This window comes from Neopsephotus bourkii, unplaced genomic scaffold (assembly GCF_033783945.1).
Source record: "Neopsephotus bourkii isolate Nb327-2 ecotype Australia unplaced genomic scaffold, CSIRO-AGI_Nbou_v1 NB_1292, whole genome shotgun sequence".
Classification (NCBI taxonomy): domain Eukaryota; kingdom Metazoa; phylum Chordata; class Aves; order Psittaciformes; family Psittacidae; genus Neopsephotus; species Neopsephotus bourkii.
This window is the reverse complement of record NW_026901776.1, coordinates 9,434,074-9,453,000: the sequence shown is the minus strand read 5'-3', so window position 1 is coordinate 9,453,000 and position 18,927 is coordinate 9,434,074. Positions and strand designations below refer to the sequence as shown.

The window sequence follows — 18,927 nt, the reverse complement described above, 5'->3', positions numbered from 1 at the left end:
CTATTTCATCCCATTGCAAACCATAACAGATGGGTTTTCTTCAAACCTCTATGCATTTTAAGATTGTATTTACAATCACTAAGCAAGTCTTGTCTAAGAGGAGAACAAACAATGTTCTCCTACTTCTTCATTTTCTCCCTGCCCTGGTGCTGTGCTTTCCCCAGGGATGCTGACTGGCTCCTACTCAGCTTCTTTACTGCTTTCTGACTGAGCTGCTTCTGCCTGGAACACCATTATCTGTGTCTTCCCTTGGAGGTGGGAGTTCTGGCTCCTTTGGGTTCAGCTGTGTAACACAGAGGCAAGTTCAAATTAGGAAGCAACGCGAAGTACAGCTATTCCTCATTTTCTGCAGAGAGAAAATGACACTGATACTGTTACCAACACGCGCCACTTCCCATAGTAAAAAATGTAGGGGATTTTTGAAAGAAAGGTAAAACACACTAATTAGGCATTAGTATTATCACTCCTTCTGTGATAGGCATCTGCACTACTGCCACTCTAGCAAGATTTCAGTCAGCAGAAGAGTATTTAGCCAAACTGAAATGCAGTCTGCATCTCTAACAAATGCTGCTGCGGCCCAGCCTTCCATTTTTTTGGTCAGCAAATAGCTCTGCTGTTTCCTGTCGTGTAGCAGTCATGTCCTACCCTGAAGACAGATGCATTTCCATGGTGTTTTGTGCCTTTTTTTTTTTTTTTTTCTAATACAAGATAGCAGTGTTTCATAAAAAGCTTTCCTGGGTCAGGACAAAAGCTGCCATGCATATATAACACTGTGATTAGCATCTTGCAATAAACTGGCTGGTGTGCACAAAGCGCTGTCTCCTTGTAGATCAAACCACTGCCTTCTCCTGGAGCTGCTTTCACATGAAGCTACGGTTTGGGACGGGAGCCTCAAGGACAACCTGAAGTTCTCAGCCACTGTAACATTCAGCAAGGCAGTGGCCCTGGTGTTGCCTTGTTTCTCTGAGATAACTGCCTTCCTCCCTGCTAAGCCCTGGACCCCATCAATACAAGAGCTGAACAGGAGTGGCCTGAGCAGCACAGGGGCTCAAAGCAGGACCAAGCTGGCTCCCTTTGAGGAAAAAATAACTCACTATTGAATCATAGAACCGTTTAGGTTGCAAGAAAACCTTTAAAATCATCAAGTCCAGCCATTACCCCACGGCTGCCAAGTCCACCACTAAACCATGCCACTAAATGCATCTAACGATTTTTGAACACTTCAGGGGTTGTGGTGATTCCACCACTTCCCTGGGCTGCCTGTTCCAATGCCTGATCACCCTTGTGGTGAAGAAATTTTTCATAATACCCAGTCTAAACCTCCCCTGGCACAGCTTGAGGCCATTACCTCTTGCCCTATCACTTGTTACTTAGCAGAAGAGAGCAACCACCTTCTCTCCCAGTCCGGCTTTGCCTTCTGACAAGCCCAGAGGGGGTGCCTGGCCATACAGCACACTGGAGACGCTCACCCCGCTGGAGCAAGGGTCTCTGAGGGGTGGAGAAGCACGATGAGACAGCTCCGAGAGGTCCTACATCCGCTTTCCGGCTTGCCAGTTATCCAGCCATCCCTCAGCCGTCCCTGCTGGAGCAGGCAGAGCGGGCTGGGGACAGCGCCGGCACAAAGCAGCAGGGACGCCTGACTGCCGCGGCTAGCTAACCACTACTAAACAGGCTCACAGGCCCACAGCCGACACCGGGCGGTCCCGCTGCAGGGGGCCGGGCAGAAGCGCCCTCCCCAAGATGGAGACCGCCCCACAGCGCAATGCTCCACCAAGATGGCGGCAGCCCTGCAGACGTGGCCGCACTCGGGCGGTGGCTCAAAGCGGCAGCCTGCGCATGCGCGCCCCGATACGGGCCCGGTACCATGGGCAGGCGGCGAGAGGGGCTGAGCGTGGCTCAGGAGGTGAGGGGCGGCGTGGCAAGGGCTGGGCGGGGGTGAGGTAGGGCTGTTGTTACCGCTGAAGGAAATGTTTCCGTGGAGGGCCGAGGGTATCGTTGAGGGCTGGGGCAGTGGGGGCTCAGGGGCACCGCTCCAGCTAGCCTGCGCTAGGCCCTGCCGCCATTTTAATGTGCGATGGTAGAAGAGGCTGAGGCGAGGTAGGCTCTGTTGAGCCGAGCCCTCCCTTGAGCGGAGAGCTGACTGCCGCGTCCTCTGCTCAGGCCTTTGGCCGAACGATGGTGTTTGGTACCCTTGCTCCCAGTGAGCCTGAGAGGCAGTAAGTGTGTGCGCCCCTGGAGGGTGCAGCGGGAAGCTCTTGCCTCTAGCTAGCAAATATGTGTACAGCCTGGCCTATGTGTGTACTGGTGGAGGTCAGCACCCTGCTGGGCACAGGCAGCTGGTTTGGAGGAACCCGGTGATAAACCAGCACATGAGCTGCCTGTAACTCACTGCAGGAGAAGGCAAAGAGGCTGTTTTTTAAGAGCATGACTCTGTTCTAAAGCTGCCTTTTTATTGTTGGGTGTTTCATAATCTCCTGAATAGCAGGAGGGCTGCTGGTAAGCTTTGTTTAAACTTTAAGTTTGCAGTCACAAACTGAGGCATGTCATTTAAGGTCTCTCTGAAGCTTACTTTATTCCAGCTGCTGCAGTGAACAGTGCTATCCAGACTGACTTGGAGGAGGCAATGGAAAGCCCGTAGTTCGAGTCTGTGGGTTTTGGATACTTTGGGGACATCAACTTTGGGTTCAGCAAACTGCTGAACTTCCTGACAAATGGCTGAAAGCGGCCATTTGAATCCACTGGTCCAGTGGATTCTCAGTGAATCTCTCTGGTCACCTCTCACTGTCCTGAAGTTGAGTATATGTGCAGCAGACCAAGATAGCCAGGGTAGAAAGGACAAGGAAAGGACTTGGAGATTGTCATATATGTGTTTCATCAGCCAGTAATGTAAAGGTGAGTGTCCTTCTGTATCGTAAGTAGGAGTTCAGTTTATAGTAGTTTTCTGGTCTCTTTCATCTAGTTAGGCTTTTGTTGGAGAAGCAGACATTTCTGGGCACTAACCCAAATATAACCACCAAGGATGGTCCAGAAAGGGAGTATGCTGACTGTCCAAGCTCGTCTTCAGTGAGCCTAGCAGGGAGAGTCGAAACAATGGATTTTTTGGTTGGGTGTTTTGAGATGTGGCAGACAAGGAGAGTTGAGGTGGTAGAGTCTACCTTACAGAAAAAGAGGTGGCAAAAAGGGCGAGCCTGTCGGGGACCTGCTGGTCACAGAGTGAAAAGGGACTGATTTTAGCTGCTACAGAATGTTCTTGCGAAGTGTTTGGAGACTTGTAGCTTTAGATTTTTTTTTTTGTTTTTACTTTTTAAAAGTTGTCATGATAGAACATGTTATTTTTGAAAGGAACGTAGAACAGTTCTTTGGAGTGTTTGAGTGAAAACTTAACCTCTCGATGCAAAGATACAACTGAAAGATAAAATCCTTCCCCTTTGCAGCGATGACAAAGGTACTGAATGGAAGTTAGTGAGGAAGAAAACATAATTCCTTTAAGGCAGAGGATCTGAGGGCTGTTTTTCAGGTATCAGAATATGTGACAACCAAGATACTGATTTCACAATTTAAACATTTTATTTGGTTCAGTATTACTTTCTGAGCTGTTATGATTGTAAAGAAAACTTTCCAAATGAGTCCTAATATGACATGATGCATGGGTAGCTATGAAAGGCCTAATCTAGGCAGAGTCATGCTTGTTTAACTGAAGTCATGATGCTAAATGGATGCAATTTTCTATATGCACACTTATCAGATTAGCTTGCACTTACAAATTGCAGGTGTAATTGATATGTCCTGCTTTAAATTGATATAAATGTGTCTCCCTAATGTTGTGATGGTTTAAACTCTTGCCACTTTTCCTTTTATATAGCTCTGTAGCCTTTCAACAGGCAGCTCTATGGACAGTGCTGAGCTGCACAGAACTTTCATGACAAGACTTGTCAGGAAAGTGAAACTGGGAGGACTGGTCTGTTAGGTAGCAAAATAGTGAAAATGGAATGAGTTTTAAGAGAGTGGCAAGGATGATCAAAGGTGTGGAAAACTTCTATGCAAGAAACAACTAAGCATACCAGGCCCTTTTAAGCTTGAAAACATGACTGCAAGGCTAGACTGTCTAGGTCCGTATCCTCTGCATGCTATTTGTAATTTTAAACAAAGAATGGCCATTCACTGACAATACAAACTTGGATTTACCACATGAAACAAGCAGCTGACAAGCTCAGAACAAACAGGGGAGGATGTTTCCTCCCACAACCTGTGGCTGTTCCACAGCCAGAGGATGTTGTAGCCCTTAAAAATACAGTTGTGCCTCAGACAACAACTGAAAAAAAAAAATCATGGAAGCAAAAAAGTGATGCAAGAAACTGCAAAGAGAACTCCCTGTGCTTAGGCAGTGCCTGCAGACAGGAGGATCCAGCCCTTTCTCTTTTACCAACACAGAGGTAGGATTTATCATAGACTTTTTCTGGTGTGTAGCAGCTTGCCTGGTAAATATTTCCAAGCAAGCTATGGGCACAGCTTCTGCAAAACAGTTTGCCAGCATAGGAAGTGATTCCAAGAGCATAGTGAAAATGGAAGTGTGTCCATGACCTGCAAGTTAGCGTTTGAATTCAAACAAAACTCAACTCTGCTGGACTGATTCTAATTATCCAGCTGAATTCGTGGATGCAGGAGCCATTAATTCTTCTGTGAAAAGAATGGCTCAAGTGTGCTGGCAGGTGACAAGGCATGAGAAGGCTGCTCAGGGAAGGTGTTTTTTTTTATTTGCCCCCACCTCTTTAGTTGGCTTTGATCTGTTTTATGAGGGTCAGAAGATGAAAACCTCATTACCTAATGCTGTTGGATGTCGACATATGTGTGATATGGCTCTTTGCCAGGATCTTAATTAGGGAGCTCATAAAAGTGGAGGGTGGATGCCAGTTCTTGAAAAGTGCTTTTAGCCTTTCTGCTGGAAAGAAAGCTTTTATTAATTCATTACAGAATGTATTAAAAGGGATCCAGCTCAACTCTGTAAGCAAAGCTGCTGCTTTTTCTCTTCTCTGCCTCTGCCTTTAATGTGAGCCATTTTGGGCTCCCTGCCCTAGATGAGCCCAATAAATGAGATTTGTAATAAGCATGTAGGACAGTTTGGATTGGAATCCACTTCAGGTCTCTCCAGTTTAAAAAGGTCTCCAGATTGCAAGCGGTATTGCCAGAATTCATCAAAAATGGCTCAAGGCCTTGTCATACCTTGTGAAGCAAGGAAGGCATCTGGTCTTAGACCCCTGTATGTATCCAAAGCCACTGGGACTTGACTTTCTGGAATGGCTCTTTAGCAGCAGAAGGGCAGTCCTGCATGCCCCGCCCTGTTGCTTGGATGCGCCCATTTCATTTGCCCCTTTAACTGACACTGCTTGAAGATGTTGCTGAGAGTGAAGTCCTGTGTCCCTGCTACAGGCCATGTGAAGCTGAGGGGTTGTTACGTGAGCTTTCTGCATGCTGCCCTTCAGCTCTGTTCCAGAGGATCCTCTTCATGGAGAGGAGAGCTAGAAGGACCAAGGATTCAGATTTGCAATTTATAAGGCACTGTGCTGAGATTGCCACTAAAAAGTTAAGCCAGTGTGAAGTGCAGTGATAGTACAGCTAAGTGAGCTTGGCACTTTGTTTTCATGCAGGTTTCCAGTAGGCTTAGGTACATATCCCAACTAACCTTCTGATGTATTAGTAGGAGGGAAAGCTTTCCATCCACAATGAGCTCAGGTATGCACCTGCTTCTAGGATTGCTCTCCTGGAGAGCTGCTGCAGGGCATTATGCCAGAGCTCTGCAGATTTTCTTGTGCTACAGCTTTTCAGGCTATGGTCCTCCTGGGAGTTTGCTCAGCAGCCCAGGGAGTAATCAGTAACTCCCAAGCATTACTCTGATTCCTGCCTGTGTTTATTTTCTGCTTCCTTTGCCCTACAGTGAAGAGTGTCTTACATGGCTGAGCTGCTAAAAGACTCCTAGCTTGCAGGAACACATCCCAAATCCCAAGTGAAGCAGTGGCACTGACATACCAAGATAGGGCTCTGCCTGTTGCTGGTCAGTGTCTGAGGCTCCTTTTGTAAATGAGCCACTTCCAGAAGGCAGATAGTATTGTCCAAATTTATAAGGAGGGAAACTGAGGCACAGTGAATGGGTAACATCTGAAGCTCCTCAGTCTTGGCCTTCCTTACAAGCCCTACCTAATGCCCCAGACTAGCCTGAAGAAAGAAAATAGATTCTGGAGGAAATAAGTACTTGTTCCTTCAGCTATGCTTTATTTATATTATTCTGTCCCTTGTGCCCACAGCTCAGCAAAGCTGATGCTGCAGTTCTGGGACATGTGGTTTATTAACAAAATTATTGCTCTCCATCAGGGGACCCAAACTTTGGGTTTTATTTAAGAGCTGTAAAATCAGTGGAAAGTTTTAAAGTATTATGTGGAATCTGGAGATTTTTAGTCAGCAGAAAGTAGGTGGAATATCCTCTTGTTATGTCTTACAAATGATGGGCAGAGAATATACTAGTGAGAGCAACTGCAGACTGAGAAGTAGCAGTGGTTCTGGAGGAGAGGGTAGGATGTGCTGTGACACAGATAATTTAATGGTGGCATTGGCAGCAGTCAAAGTTCTCATGAAATTGTATTATTTAACATGATTTTTAAACATGTTTGCAGAGAAGGCATGGTGCATTGTGGTAAATTTGCTGGCTAAGGAGCAGCCAGGTAACACATGCTGAATTACCTCCTCCTGTGTATGTGAGGGTTTCCAGCAGATAAGGGAGCAGAGACACGGTCATTTGCACATGGTAGGAGCTGGCAAGCGAGATGGTTATTAAATTGTAGTGGACAGACACCCCACCTCCACTCCACTGCACTCTGCCATTAAATCAACTTGCTGATAAGCATGACCAGAGCTGGCTTGGGTGAAGGCCTAGGTTGGCCCTGAAGCAGACTGGGACAATGCATCTTGCTCACTGAGCTGTAGTGGATGAGAGACAGTGATGAGCAGCTGGAATTAACATTCTTAACTGGCACATCTGGATGTAGAGAACAACTATCTGCCTTGACCGAATGCATTTTCAGCTAACATGCTTCAAAACTATCCGTGTCCCCATCCAAGCAAATCAAACCACCATTCTCTGTGCTCTGGGTTAAGGTGACGTGCCTTGGTGCTTCCTTTGAGCTCAGGGGAAGCTGTGCTGATGGCATTTCAACAGCCCTGGCAGAGATGCCTGATAACAAAGGACTCTGAAATTTCTGTCTGGTAAGATGCAAAGATGAATTTGAGCCTCCCCAGCAATACTGTGCTCCTTGCAGTGAGACTGTTCAGCTGACTGGATAAACTGTTCTTCACAGTGCTTTATTCTCTCCCCTTTACATCAAGCCTCTTCTCCCATCCTGCTTATTTATAACACTTGTCTGCCTTTTCTGAGCAGAAAGTGTGAGATTACTAATGAGCTCAAGACAGATCTCATCCCCAAAGCAGCAATAATTAGGGATCACTATCTTTGATTTTATTTCCCATATCACTGTTTGTGGGAGTGTTTGTGCCCTGGGTCACCTCTGAGGCTGATGTCCAGGCAGCTGGTGTTTCATTCACCTTAGTACTTTACCCAGGACTGTGCTGCCTGTTAGCTTCTGGTGAGTGATGGCTCCCCACCACAGAGAGCCTATGCTGCGAGCCACCAGCTGGCCTTGACCTTGCTTGGAGAACCAGGTACAGCAGGAGTGTTGTGCCAAGTAGCTAGAAAGAGAGGTCATGCCACCTCAGGGCACTGAGGCTGTTTTCTTTCAGGCTGGGATGTTGTGTTCATATTATCTGACCAATTCCACTGTTCCTCTGCTGGAAGCAAGCCTGAAAGACTAAAGTTTTCCTAAAGATGTCTACTCTCTGATTGCCAGGCAGAAGAGAGGAATGATTCCCTGGAGAACTGTTGTCCATGGTAGGATTCCCTCCTGGGCAATCCATTTGCACACAAGTGGATCAGTCTTCTCATTATCCACAGTTACTTCCCTCCACACAGGGGCAGGGTGGCTGTTGAGAAACCTGACTAGGAGACGCAAGGAGATGACCGGTGTTTTTCTGCATGGGAACGAACATGTTGCTGCCAAAGTTGGTGCAGGTCAAATGTGCTGGTGGGGAATGCTTGAGCATGCTGTGCAGACTGCTGTTGGTGTTGTACAATTAGTTGGTGTAGATGTCAGTGTTTCATCTTTGTCCCCTCTTCACCCAGACAGACAGCTGAGGTTGTTTTGTACTCATGTCCTGTGAATTTCTGTATCCATTCACAGCACTAAATAAAAACCTTGTGCCTCAGGCTTTGGCCAAGGCCAGTTCCTCTCGTTTTATCCTCTTTTAATTCCATAAAGATGCTTTACATCCCATCTTTGTGCATCCAGATGCAAAGAAACCAGAACAGGTTGGAACAGGATTAGACCTCAGAAACAAAAGGTGCTGGCCAGCTACTGGCCACACAAGTGAGAGTGTTAGAGGAGGCTTTGCTGGATGGGATTACAACGTCACAGTAGCCTGGGGTATAATAAAGGCTGATCTGAGAGGCAGTGGGCTTTGTGTGCTGTGATCCTTACACATGGCTGAGGCAGTTCCTCCCTTGATTTGGGGAGGAAGAAGGTGGAGTGAGTGGCAGAGCTGCCACCCTTCGCATCTGAGTGGGCATGGATCTGTGTTAGCTGGGAGATGATGGGACCGTTGTGGTGTTTTACAGATCGATAAGCTGGAGGAGAAGCTGGCACGCTGCAGACAGAGTGTGGAAGAGGTGGATCTTAAACTGTGCAGGGAGAAGCTCAGCCCTGAAGGAAGGTATTGGTGACTGTCTCCTTTCACAGCAGTGGCTGTGCACTTTACCTGCTGTAGTACTGAACATGGGCTCTTGAAGGGGTGGGAGTATGTGGTTCTCCATGACAAGACCCTCTTGCCTCAACCTGGAGCTTACCTGGGGAACTTGCGATGGTGAGAAGTTTAGTGAGTTATGGAGAGAGCTTTATCTTACCAACAGCCTGACTCCAACCTGCACCACAACCAGCTAAGCAGCACCCAAAACTTGCCAGTTCATTTGCAGAGCTGGCTCCTGGCCTGCTATGAAACAGCTCTGAGAGTCTGACTAAGGTTCACTGCATGCTGCTACTCAAGCCTTGCCAAAGCTGCCTACATTTAGCTGGGGAGATGTGCAGCAACTGAGGGCCAAACCAGACTGAGGGAAATTGCTGTATCTGGGCCTGTATTGCAAATGTGTTGGGATGTATGGATACATTGACACACACCATCTTTCCTTGGGAAAGGGAAGAGGGACAATTCCTCTGAAATCTCACTGACATAGAAAAAACAACTGTAGGCTTCTAGAGCTGGGACTCAAGCAGGAACTTGACCTATATTTGTAGCAGACAGAGGCAGAACTGTTTCTCTAAACCATGAAGCAAGAGATCCTAAATCTCCCAGCTGAACCTCAGATCTCTCTGCTTGAGGACATTCTTCCAGTCACCACCATCCTGCTGCTTTGCTCCTAGCAAAAAAAAAAAAAAGGCTGGGAAGCACAATCGTAGGCCCAGGCAGCTGTCCTGTGGGTCCTGGTGTCTGCTTTACAGTACTGTCCTATAGAACCCAACTAGAAATGATCCCAGCAGTGGTGAGATCTCCACACCCCAATACTTAACAGTCTCAGCTTAATTTCTTTGTTCCTCCTTTCTACTCTCTTTCTCACCTCACCACCCTTTACTGGGGTTTTATATCCCCATCCATATTTGTGCAGTGTCCTGTCTCTTGTTTCTAGCTCCTCATCTCAATAGTTTTTCTTAGGCCTAAATTCTTATGTTTACAGTGTGCATTCTTTATCTGGTTCTTAGGTGGCCAACAACCAAACCTACAGTTGTAGTAACATGACAGGACGGAAGATACCTGTATGATTTCTCTCTGAAATACAGGGCCTAGAGCAAAAAATTAGGAATAGGGATCCCTGAGGCCCTTTGTGAGTTTTGTACCTTGTATGGAGATGGAATCAGAAATTCTGTTGCCCTAATGCAGACCATTAAAAAAAACCCTGGAGAAAGGTACCACGATAAAATTGATTGAGTAGCACACAAAGGAGAGCTCTGCTTTCCCATTTCGAAGTTCAGTTGTCATGGTTTCTTCACGTCTCATTTCCAAAGCCTCTTCCTTTGACTCTCTTCACAAGGCAACTTGTTAAGTAGCAGCTCAGTAATGTTGGTAAATCTTCCTTCTCACTTCTTCCTGGCTGCACTCCATGCTGTCTTTCTCCAGTTGCCTTGAAGAGCCCTTTCCTCTCCTGCTGCTCCAGCGTAGCTTGCTTCCTTGCCATCCCTTACTTAACTAGCTGTACATATAGATTTGGGTCTCTTTCCTCTTACACGTTCTTGCTGTGCCCCAGGGGGAACAACAAACTCAGTTACACTTACTGCTTTCTCTGTCTGCTCTGAAGCAGGAGATAATTTGTTAGAGCATGTTTATTTACATGCACAGAGTCTAACTGACTGTGTCCTCACCGCTGTATTGGAAATGCTGCTGCTTTCAGGCAGTTTGTTCTTGTATTTAAACTGTATATTAATTAATCATCTTGTGCAGTTTAAGACAAGGGCTCTGTTGCCCTGACTTAGTCTTTACTGTTATTATCTGGAGTGTTCTGTTTAGTAACGGGTTGTTTAACTGGTTGTCACTGGGCTTGGATTCAGCTTGTTGCTTTGAGTTGACCAATTGGTGTAAATAGGATACCTCTGACAAAGGGACACCAGCTTAAATTGGTGAGAACTGATGTTCCAGATGTGTTGGAAGGGCAGGAGCCCGCCGACAGTATGCAGGGACCCTGCCCCATCCCATAGCTGTGGCAGAACTTTCACCGCACGTGGGGGAGCAGAATAGGGGCCTGTATGACACACACAGAGCCCCCTTTCTAGCCTGCTTGCATACACTGACACCTTCCTGAAATGAGAGATACGAAGCAGTTTGTGGGAAGGAGAAAATAATCTAAAACTTGTATCTCTTGCACAGCTGTGGGGGTTCTAAACTCTCACCCCTCCACAGTGAAGGGTGAGGGGGTCATTCTGTGAGCAAATATCCCTGGCAGTGGAAGAGTCTCTCTTCCATCATATAAGCAAAGAAATGGTCTGTGTTTGCCTTGCAGGTAATGAACTTATCTTCTCATTACAGAAAGTCACTGGAGAGAGAGAGAAACTTACTAATGACCAAAGCTGACAACTATGGTAAGAGCTTCATTAAAAATGGTCCCTCTGGGCTGGATGGGATCAGTGCTGCAGCTTAGCTTCATCTTCCAGCTCCTGCCACCTCTGACTTCTGCCTTTGAATTAGGTTCAACCAAAGAGAGTTAGACTGAGGGAAATTTAGTCAGCATATTATAATAGGAGTCTAGATACTCCTGTTTGAGCTGTGCTATCAGAGATGAAAACCCCTGCGTCAGCTAATGAGGGGGAGAAAGATGTCCCTTTCACTTACCCCAAGTTAGCAGTCTTTAGACTGACTTGAGTGGCTTTTAACATCCCCCCTCTATTCCCCTGATTTTTAATTGAGGGCTGCTAAGCAAGCTGGCAAGTGCTCTCTGCAAAGTCTGCCCTCCTTGGGGAAAGTTCTCACTGCATCAGTTTCTGGGGCCATTCAGCACACAAGCATAGGGATTCACACTGAGGTGCTGCCTCCAGTTCCAGGGAGCCAGGGTCTCTGCTTGCTGCAAGTGCTGCTTTAGAGTTGAAATGAGAGTCCCTCAGAGCTACCTCAGGTTTGACAGCATTTCCATCCCACTAGGGATGCTGCTTTGAATGTCTTCAGGCTGCTGACTGCTTGACAATACTCTGCAGCAGTGCAAGCACCATAGCTCACACAGAGGAAGGAAGCACAAGTATCCTTTTAGGTCTGGAAAGTTGAAAACTGGGGCATGGTCAGCGAATTTGTAATTTTAACTCCTGTTAAATGACTGTTTCGAGAAGATCCATCCCTGGCAGTGTTCAAGGCCAAGTTGGACAGAGCTTTGGGTGACATGGTTTAGTGTGATGTGTCCCTGCCCATGGCAGGGGTGTTGGAACTTGATGATTTTATGGTCCTTTCCAACCCTAACTATTCTATGACTAAGTTATTTTAAAGAGATTCAAAGCTGCTCCCCAAGGACCTACCACTAGAAATGGCATAAGACCCTGCCACCCTTTTACGAGCAGTCAGCCATCACCACTGGCACATGAACAGAGCAATGTGGCAGGCTGCTCAGGCAGCAACAGCCTCACCTAATGGTGATGGCTACCCCTCTTGGAACAGAAGAGACAGTGCATGTGCACACTGTTTAGATCACTGCTATGGCCTTTGATTAAATCTCTGCTTATTCCAGCTGACACACATTAGGCCACAAACAGCAATTGCTGACAATAGCGTTGCTCCTTCTGTTTAAGCTGCCTGGGGTTATGTGACTGCTTACCCTTTCCACCCCCTCTCTGACCTTACAGATTCAAGCAGTTTGCTCTGTGGTTGCATGAGAAGGCTTGTCCTGTGAGAACAGGGGCAGAAAGGACAGCTAAAAGCTTCTTTTGATGCTAGCATCAGTGTGGAAACCTGCAGCACCAGGGTATTCCCACTGGAGGCTGCTAGCGGAAAGTATAGAGACAGTAACCCATGTAGCTACTGCAGCAGCAAAAGCAGTCTGGAGTCTGCATCCAACCTTGCCTCGCACAATAGGTGTATCTGTTTGGCCATGCAGTGTGTAATGCTATGGACCTCACTTCTTGCCTGTACCACCAAGCAAAGTCTTGTGGAACAGAGCTAGCAAGAATCGGACTCTGATTTTTGAGAAAGCAAATGGAACAGAAGCGGAGATGGATGGAACCCCTACTTTTGGTAGCCACTTCCTTCATCTTTGCAGCTGTGTTTTTCCTTTTGTAAACCAGGGCCAGGGAAAGCTACAGGCCACAAGAGAGTTAAGGGTCCAGGCGCAGACCTGTTCAACACTTGTGGGACAACAGGAAACCCAGATTCAGCAACATTCAGTGGTGGCTAGTGTATTTACCAGACTGCTACATCTAAAAGATAGTAGAAACAGCTCTCTATTTGTCTTCCACATTCTTTTAAGAGATCAAGCAATTATTCTGATGACCCATTCTGTCCTAAGTAGGCTCCTAGAATAAGATCATTTGCAAACAGGAACTGGTCTGGCACTGAAGTATTCCCAAGTACAGCTACTGAGGTTGACAGGGTAAGAGAAAATGAAAGGGTTCCTGCTAGTTCACTTCCTGTTCAGCACATCTTTTAATTGACAGCTTTGCATACTGATCCCAAAAGAGTTGCCCATGGCCAAGGTAGCATTGTTGCTGTTAAGACATTTTTGAAAGGAGATGCAGATGCAACACAGAGAACACACACAGGCAAGGCTTTTGTTTGTTTCCCAGAGAAAGAACTGAGTGCACTTCATAAGGAGAACCGCAAGAATGCTGCCCTTGCTGTGGCTGTGGGACTGCTGATTGCTCTTATTTATGCCTGCTGGACAGTGTGATTGCACTTGAGAATTCTCCCTGCTGACCAGATGACTCTCATGCAAGGAGCTCTTTCTCCTCTCACCACTGTGCCTCTGCCAAGGGTAAGGATCAGCATTTCAGATTGCTGTTATTGCTCATCCTCTCCAAGCCTCACTGCAGGGAATCTTTCTCTGAGAATTGTGGGGCACAGGAGACAAAACGAGAAATCAAGCACACTTGTGGCTAGAAACGTGGTCAAGCAGAGCTGAAGGTGGTGCTGTCTTACTGCAAATGCAGTATAGACCATCCAGCCTGATGCAGGAAGGCAGTACATTCTCTATTTTCAAGAGGATCTCCATGGCTTCAGACAAGTGCTCTCTGCCCAGCCCTGCCAGAATACATGCCACCTTTGTTCCTGTGACTCAGCCATGAGCTGAAGGGACACTGAACTCTCAAAGGGTAACTTTGGTATTGTGACCAAAAGATTCCAGGTGTTCCCAGAGCTGATCTAAATAAGCATGGTACCTCCTCCACACTGTCTTGAAGGACCAGAGGAATTCTACCTCCAGAAAACCATATGGGAGGTAGGTATCTCGCTGTAAGCAGGCAACATCCAGCTTGAGATGCGAGTACTTGGGCTTTGAGATCTACCTACCTCTCCAATGCATCAAGGCTTGGTAGCCGTTCTGTGCCTTTGAGAATCAACACTTGAAGAAGAAATTGAACTATCAAGGCCCAGGGATGGAAGTGCCTCTGCAAGGGCTTTAAATAAAATAATTTAAACTTGTAACTTCCTGGTTTCCTTTTTTTCCTGTTTTGTAACATTTCTCAGCCACTGTTTTCTTCTCATCCTACATTCTCCCTGCTGACATACACTGCCCTGTAGTAAACCTAGAAGGGATTAGGCATTTAACATACCTGGTCAGCAAGATTTCAGAAGTGTGTTATTGGTCTGTTGTGGCATGGAATCTACTCAGGTGTTTGCACTGAGTGGAAAAGCAGCCTCATATGCTGCACAGGAGTGCTGGGAACTGACACCTGTAGTCACTCTCTGGTGAAGCAAGATACATTAGGTAGCCCTCAGTGCGCTCTGACATGTCAGGAAAGCCATTAAAAGGGACTGCCTTGAAAATTCAATGGTGCAAGGTATTTCTGTCTCCACACTAACACGCTGCCAGACAGAATTCTGTGGGAAGCAAAGTGGACAAGCACTGTTACGAACTAAAAGGGCTGTATTGGTAACAGAGATGACGAAAGCAGGAGTCAACACAAAATGATACACAGCCTAATGACAATACATTGTTCAGTTAATGTACATCAACATTCTCTTCAGCAAGACCTTCCTCACCTCCCCTTCCCAACATAACCCCTCAATATCTACCCTGCAGCAGGGAAGCAAGTAGCATAGTGGCTCATGCTTCCCTTCTTGAAGGGATTCACAATCACGGTTCAGTGCTTCAAAAATAAAACTAAAAAGCAAATTCGAATGAGGCTCTGGAGGCAGCTCCATACACAGGAAGTATTTGTTCATAAGAGCTGGCCTGCAGGCTAATGGGGGTTTAATGTACTCTCAGAGGCCTACGCTCACCCTGGTGTGCTTCCTCGTCACCCTCCCGGCTGCCAGCCCACAGGAGACCAAAGCCCCGAGTGGAGAACACAACACCAGGGAAAGGAGCCTGGCAAAAGGAACAGCATGCTTTTCTGGTATTGGAACAGACTCAAGGCAGTTGGAAGTGTCCAAATTCAAATTACTAGTTGGTTTAAAAAGCCAACTGCACACAGGCCTAGAAACCACACCTGGAGGTTCTTTACTCCTCTGGGACAGATTCTTCTGCATCCCTCATGGAATTGCCTTGCCTTAGCCAAAAAAGGACTTGCCTGTGACAGCCTTCTTGTTCTTTGGGGGTAAGGCCCACCATTTCTTTCATACATGTTTCACCAACACTCAGGAGCTGCATTAACATGCAGTCCCTTAGCTGCTTTGGTAGACCTGTGCCTGGGCACTAGTAGTCACCAGTATGAAAAGAAGAGCTCTGAGCCATTTCACTTTGGCCAGGGCTTGAGAAGAAACAGAACAGCTTTGCTACACAGTATTCAGGGCTACCTACTTGTAAGCTTACCTCCCAGGCTTTGCCTCCTCCAGCTTCCATTGACTTACAGGCTATGCCAGCTTCTGTGCTGCTCCTTCAGCCAGGTGCACAGTACAGCAGTGGTCAAACCTGCAGATCATTTTCTGTGGTGGTGCAGCTGTTAATTTGATTTATACTAAACGGCAGAGAATTAATACATGGTTATATGAAGACAATTTGCTTGGGAAGACATGGAAGTGCTCCAAGCTCAGATAGCACAGCCTACTTGTAGGATAACAAGAAAGGAAATAGGAACTGCATGCTGAGAATGAGCACAAAACCTCTTAACACATGATGCTGAGCATTAGAGAGTGGAGGTAGGACTTCAACATACCATCCTTGTGCTGGCTTCTCTGGGTGGGGTGCAGGGCACCCATGGACCTACAAGTGAAAACTTCCACGACTTGATACATAAAGTTTGTTCAAATCATACATATGGGTGTGGAGAGAAAGAAACAAGAATCTAAAGTGCTATAGATTCTAGAACTATAGCTTTCTTTAAGGCACAGTTCAACCCCTAAATCTGTTTCCTCCCTACTGTCAATCTGTGTTTAAAAACAAGCCAAGAACAAAAAAAGCAACCAAAAGGGGCTAGGGAGGGCAATTTTGCTGCTTGGCCAAAAGCAAGCAACTGTTATCTCCAGTTTATGTGGAAGACTTGGCAACAGTGCCATGGAAGCCAGAAGTGAAGGTAAAACATGCAGCAGAAGACAACGTTGAACCCAGCTCCGAAGTGCACATGGAACACTGCTGACACACAAATACCATGCTGACAGTTTCACAGCTCTGTGCCTTCACCCCAGATGCCATTCCAGGGCTGAATGAGACATGAAGAGTTTCAAAGCCTGCTTTGACATTTAAAAAGGAAAGTCAGGTAACCCTTATGTGGGCACAGTCAGGGGACAGGATTTCTTCTGATTGACCAACATGGTTGTAGTTGAGATCTCTTTTCATGGAAGTCCTGGGGTTTTTTGTAACTAAGTCAGACATTGCCATCATTCCCTCTAAAGACCTCCAGTATCGCAACCTTCCTTTGTCTTCCTCCTGCATCCACTTTCTTCCCTGAAGATGTGGGTAATAGTGTAAAGTACCAAGAACTAAAGCACCTTGGTCTTGGAAGTATGAGGCATAGACATGTTCACAAATTAACCCCAGGCTGCTGGCTCAGGATCAGTCACTGATCTGGAGAGGCGAAATCCTCATCACAGCAGCTTCTAGAGGTCTGAAAAAGCCTTGGCAAGGAGCACATTAAATCTGTGCCAGGAACTCATCGCCTGCACTGGCCTTTGTCCAACAGGATACCATCACATAGGAATTGCCAGTAGGCAGCCAAGTGCCTTGATAAGCAGAAATGTTGGAGACACCAGCAAGAATACATACTTGCATCCCAAACCCAGCATTCACCAATGAGTGAACATGCTCCACTGGGTAGTGTACGCCTTTGATGGGCCAAAGAGACAGCTGCCAGGAAAGATGCAGGGCCCCTTCAGTGTGCTGTTGTGCAGCTCTGCCACCAAGACATCTCCTTCTCACGCTGCCAGGGAAGCATGAGGCTGGAGAGTTCTGGCACATACAGGGCACGCCACAAACCTCACAATGTTTGAACAGGAGCAAACAAAACCACCAGCCCCTTGGCCTCATGCATGCAGTAGGTCAGGACAAAAGGGCGTTTGGCCATGGTTCCAGGAGTCACCATGGGTATTCCAGCAGCAGGCTCTACCTGGGCCATACTCATATACACTGCCAGGGTAGAGCCTTGTTCTGTGCCTTCTGCATACAACCTGCTGGTTTGATCACCTCCAGGAAATCAGCTCTGGAGAAGACCAGAATAGAAGTTGTGGAATGTCCCCACTCTCATCAGTCCCTGAAGAATCAAAGCTGGGCTCAGCCCCCCCTGCACCCCTCAAGGGAGCAGAGTTAGGGGAAGTGCGCTTGGATGAAAGACAAGACATCCTCCTTGGATAGCTTCTCTGGATCTTGCCTTTTCTGAGAGTCGTGCACTTTGACACCTTCCCCCCACTCCCAAAAGAGGCGGCTGTAATGGCAGACACTGTGGGCAGAGAGGAGAGCAACATTAGTTTGGCAGGGGAGAGGAGGTAAAACACTGTATCCTGGCCACAAAGTGCACTAGAGAGACAACTGCCCTAGCAATGGGAGGCACACAAATATTCTGCCTAAGCGTTGCCTTAGAAAAAGACCAGTGCATTCATTCACCTTACAAACCTTAAGGCAACTTCCAAGCCTAAGAGATTTCCATGGAAACAAACATGTTAATTCTAGCTTCAGTCAAGAAGCTAGAATTCAGTATTTGCTGGATGGAGACATGTCATTAGGGAAAAACCTTCTTCCTCCCCCAGCTCCAAGTTTTTTGAGAGGAAACTGTCATTGCGGGCAATGGAGAGGCTTTAATGAAGAATTCAGAAAGCCTGCCAGCAGCAGCAATCTAATTCACCACAAACCAACTAGAATCAGTAACACCGGTCCTGTGGAGCTTTGCAAATGAACAGCACTTCACACTGTACAAAACCAGCTAGGATCATCCCCTTCTTCCCCTCGTGTGAAATAACCAGCTCCACTTGGCTGATGACAGTTCTGGTCCTACAATGCTGTCTTTCATGCCATCCATCCCACACATCCCTCCCTCATCACATCAGCACAGTCCCAGCCATAATGAAAACAGAGCTGCTAATTACTAACAACAGAGCAGCCTTTAGTTTTGTACAACTACTGACACTTAATATTCATAGCTTATTTAGTGCCACTGTTCTAACAAAGCAGTACTAGCACAGCGACAAAAGCACATGTCAGTGGCTAATTATAGACACATTAGTACTCACTAACCATACCACCACACATCCTTTCTGGAGTCCCCCACAAGCACTCCCTCCACCTCCTCAGCCGTTCATGCTGACCTATTTCAGAGTGCACAGGCAGAACACTAAGCCCATCCTGACAAGTGAATGGAAAAAGCATCCTGTGCCTCTGCTTTTTAAGCCTGTTCTTCAATTTCACTGGTTAAGGAAAACTTAAGGATTCTTAAGAGCACTGCTGTAAGGTAAGTAAGGAGATTCAAAGTGAGAATGTCAGGAACCTTCTTTCCTGTCAAGTTCAGAGGCACAGTCCTGGGTACTGGTAGTGGAGGGCATTTCTTAAGACAACCTGTGCACAAGCAGTGCAGAACATCTCCACCCAAGAGCCCTGAAATATCACAAACTCAGAATTTGCTGTACTTAACAACACGGACTTAGCCTAGTACTCGATAGATACAGATGGGTTTCAGCAGCCACAATGTTAATGGCTGCCCACTGACAAGCCACTCCATCTTTTCC

The 18,927-nt window shown here is 46.7% G+C and overlaps 3 protein-coding genes across 4 annotated transcripts in view; 1 reads left to right on the top strand and 2 right to left on the bottom strand.

Annotated features, from left to right (window-relative positions):
• The window catches only part of RNF8 (ring finger protein 8), a 238,876-nt gene that overhangs the window by 180,279 nt on the left and 39,670 nt on the right, over window positions 1–18,927 (bottom strand). The window lies entirely within an intron of this gene.
• Window positions 1,736–14,259, top strand: CCDC167 (coiled-coil domain containing 167). Its single transcript, XM_061365974.1, has 4 exons — window positions 1,736–1,903; window positions 8,717–8,811; window positions 11,170–11,222; window positions 13,404–14,259. The coding sequence occupies exons 1-4, from the start codon at window positions 1,763–1,765 to the stop codon at window positions 13,505–13,507; spliced, it is 393 nt and encodes a 130-aa protein (XP_061221958.1). The 5' UTR covers window positions 1,736–1,762; the 3' UTR covers window positions 13,508–14,259.
• The window catches only part of CMTR1 (cap methyltransferase 1), a 29,670-nt gene continuing 25,430 nt past the window's right edge, over window positions 14,688–18,927 (bottom strand). For both annotated transcript variants that reach the window (XM_061365970.1, XM_061365969.1), the window contains one exon: window positions 14,688–17,648. In XM_061365970.1, coding sequence (XP_061221954.1) covers window positions 17,516–17,648 — 133 coding nt within the window. In that variant the 3' untranslated portion in view covers window positions 14,688–17,515. The remainder of the gene's footprint in view (window positions 17,649–18,927) is intronic.

What these genes read in the sequence shown, in the direction of transcription:
- CCDC167 (XM_061365974.1), top strand. Translation starts at nt 1,763, where the DNA reads ATGCTCCACCAAGATGGCGGCAGCCCTGCAGACGTGGCCGCACTCGGG. An exon ending in GGCTGAGCGTGGCTCAGGAG is followed by an intron (nt 1,904 to 8,716) that starts GTGAGGGGCGGC and finishes GGTGTTTTACAG; the next exon opens with ATCGATAAGCTGGAGGAGAA. An exon ending in GACCAAAGCTGACAACTATG is followed by an intron (nt 11,223 to 13,403) that starts GTAAGAGCTTCA and finishes TTTGTTTCCCAG; the next exon opens with AGAAAGAACTGAGTGCACTT.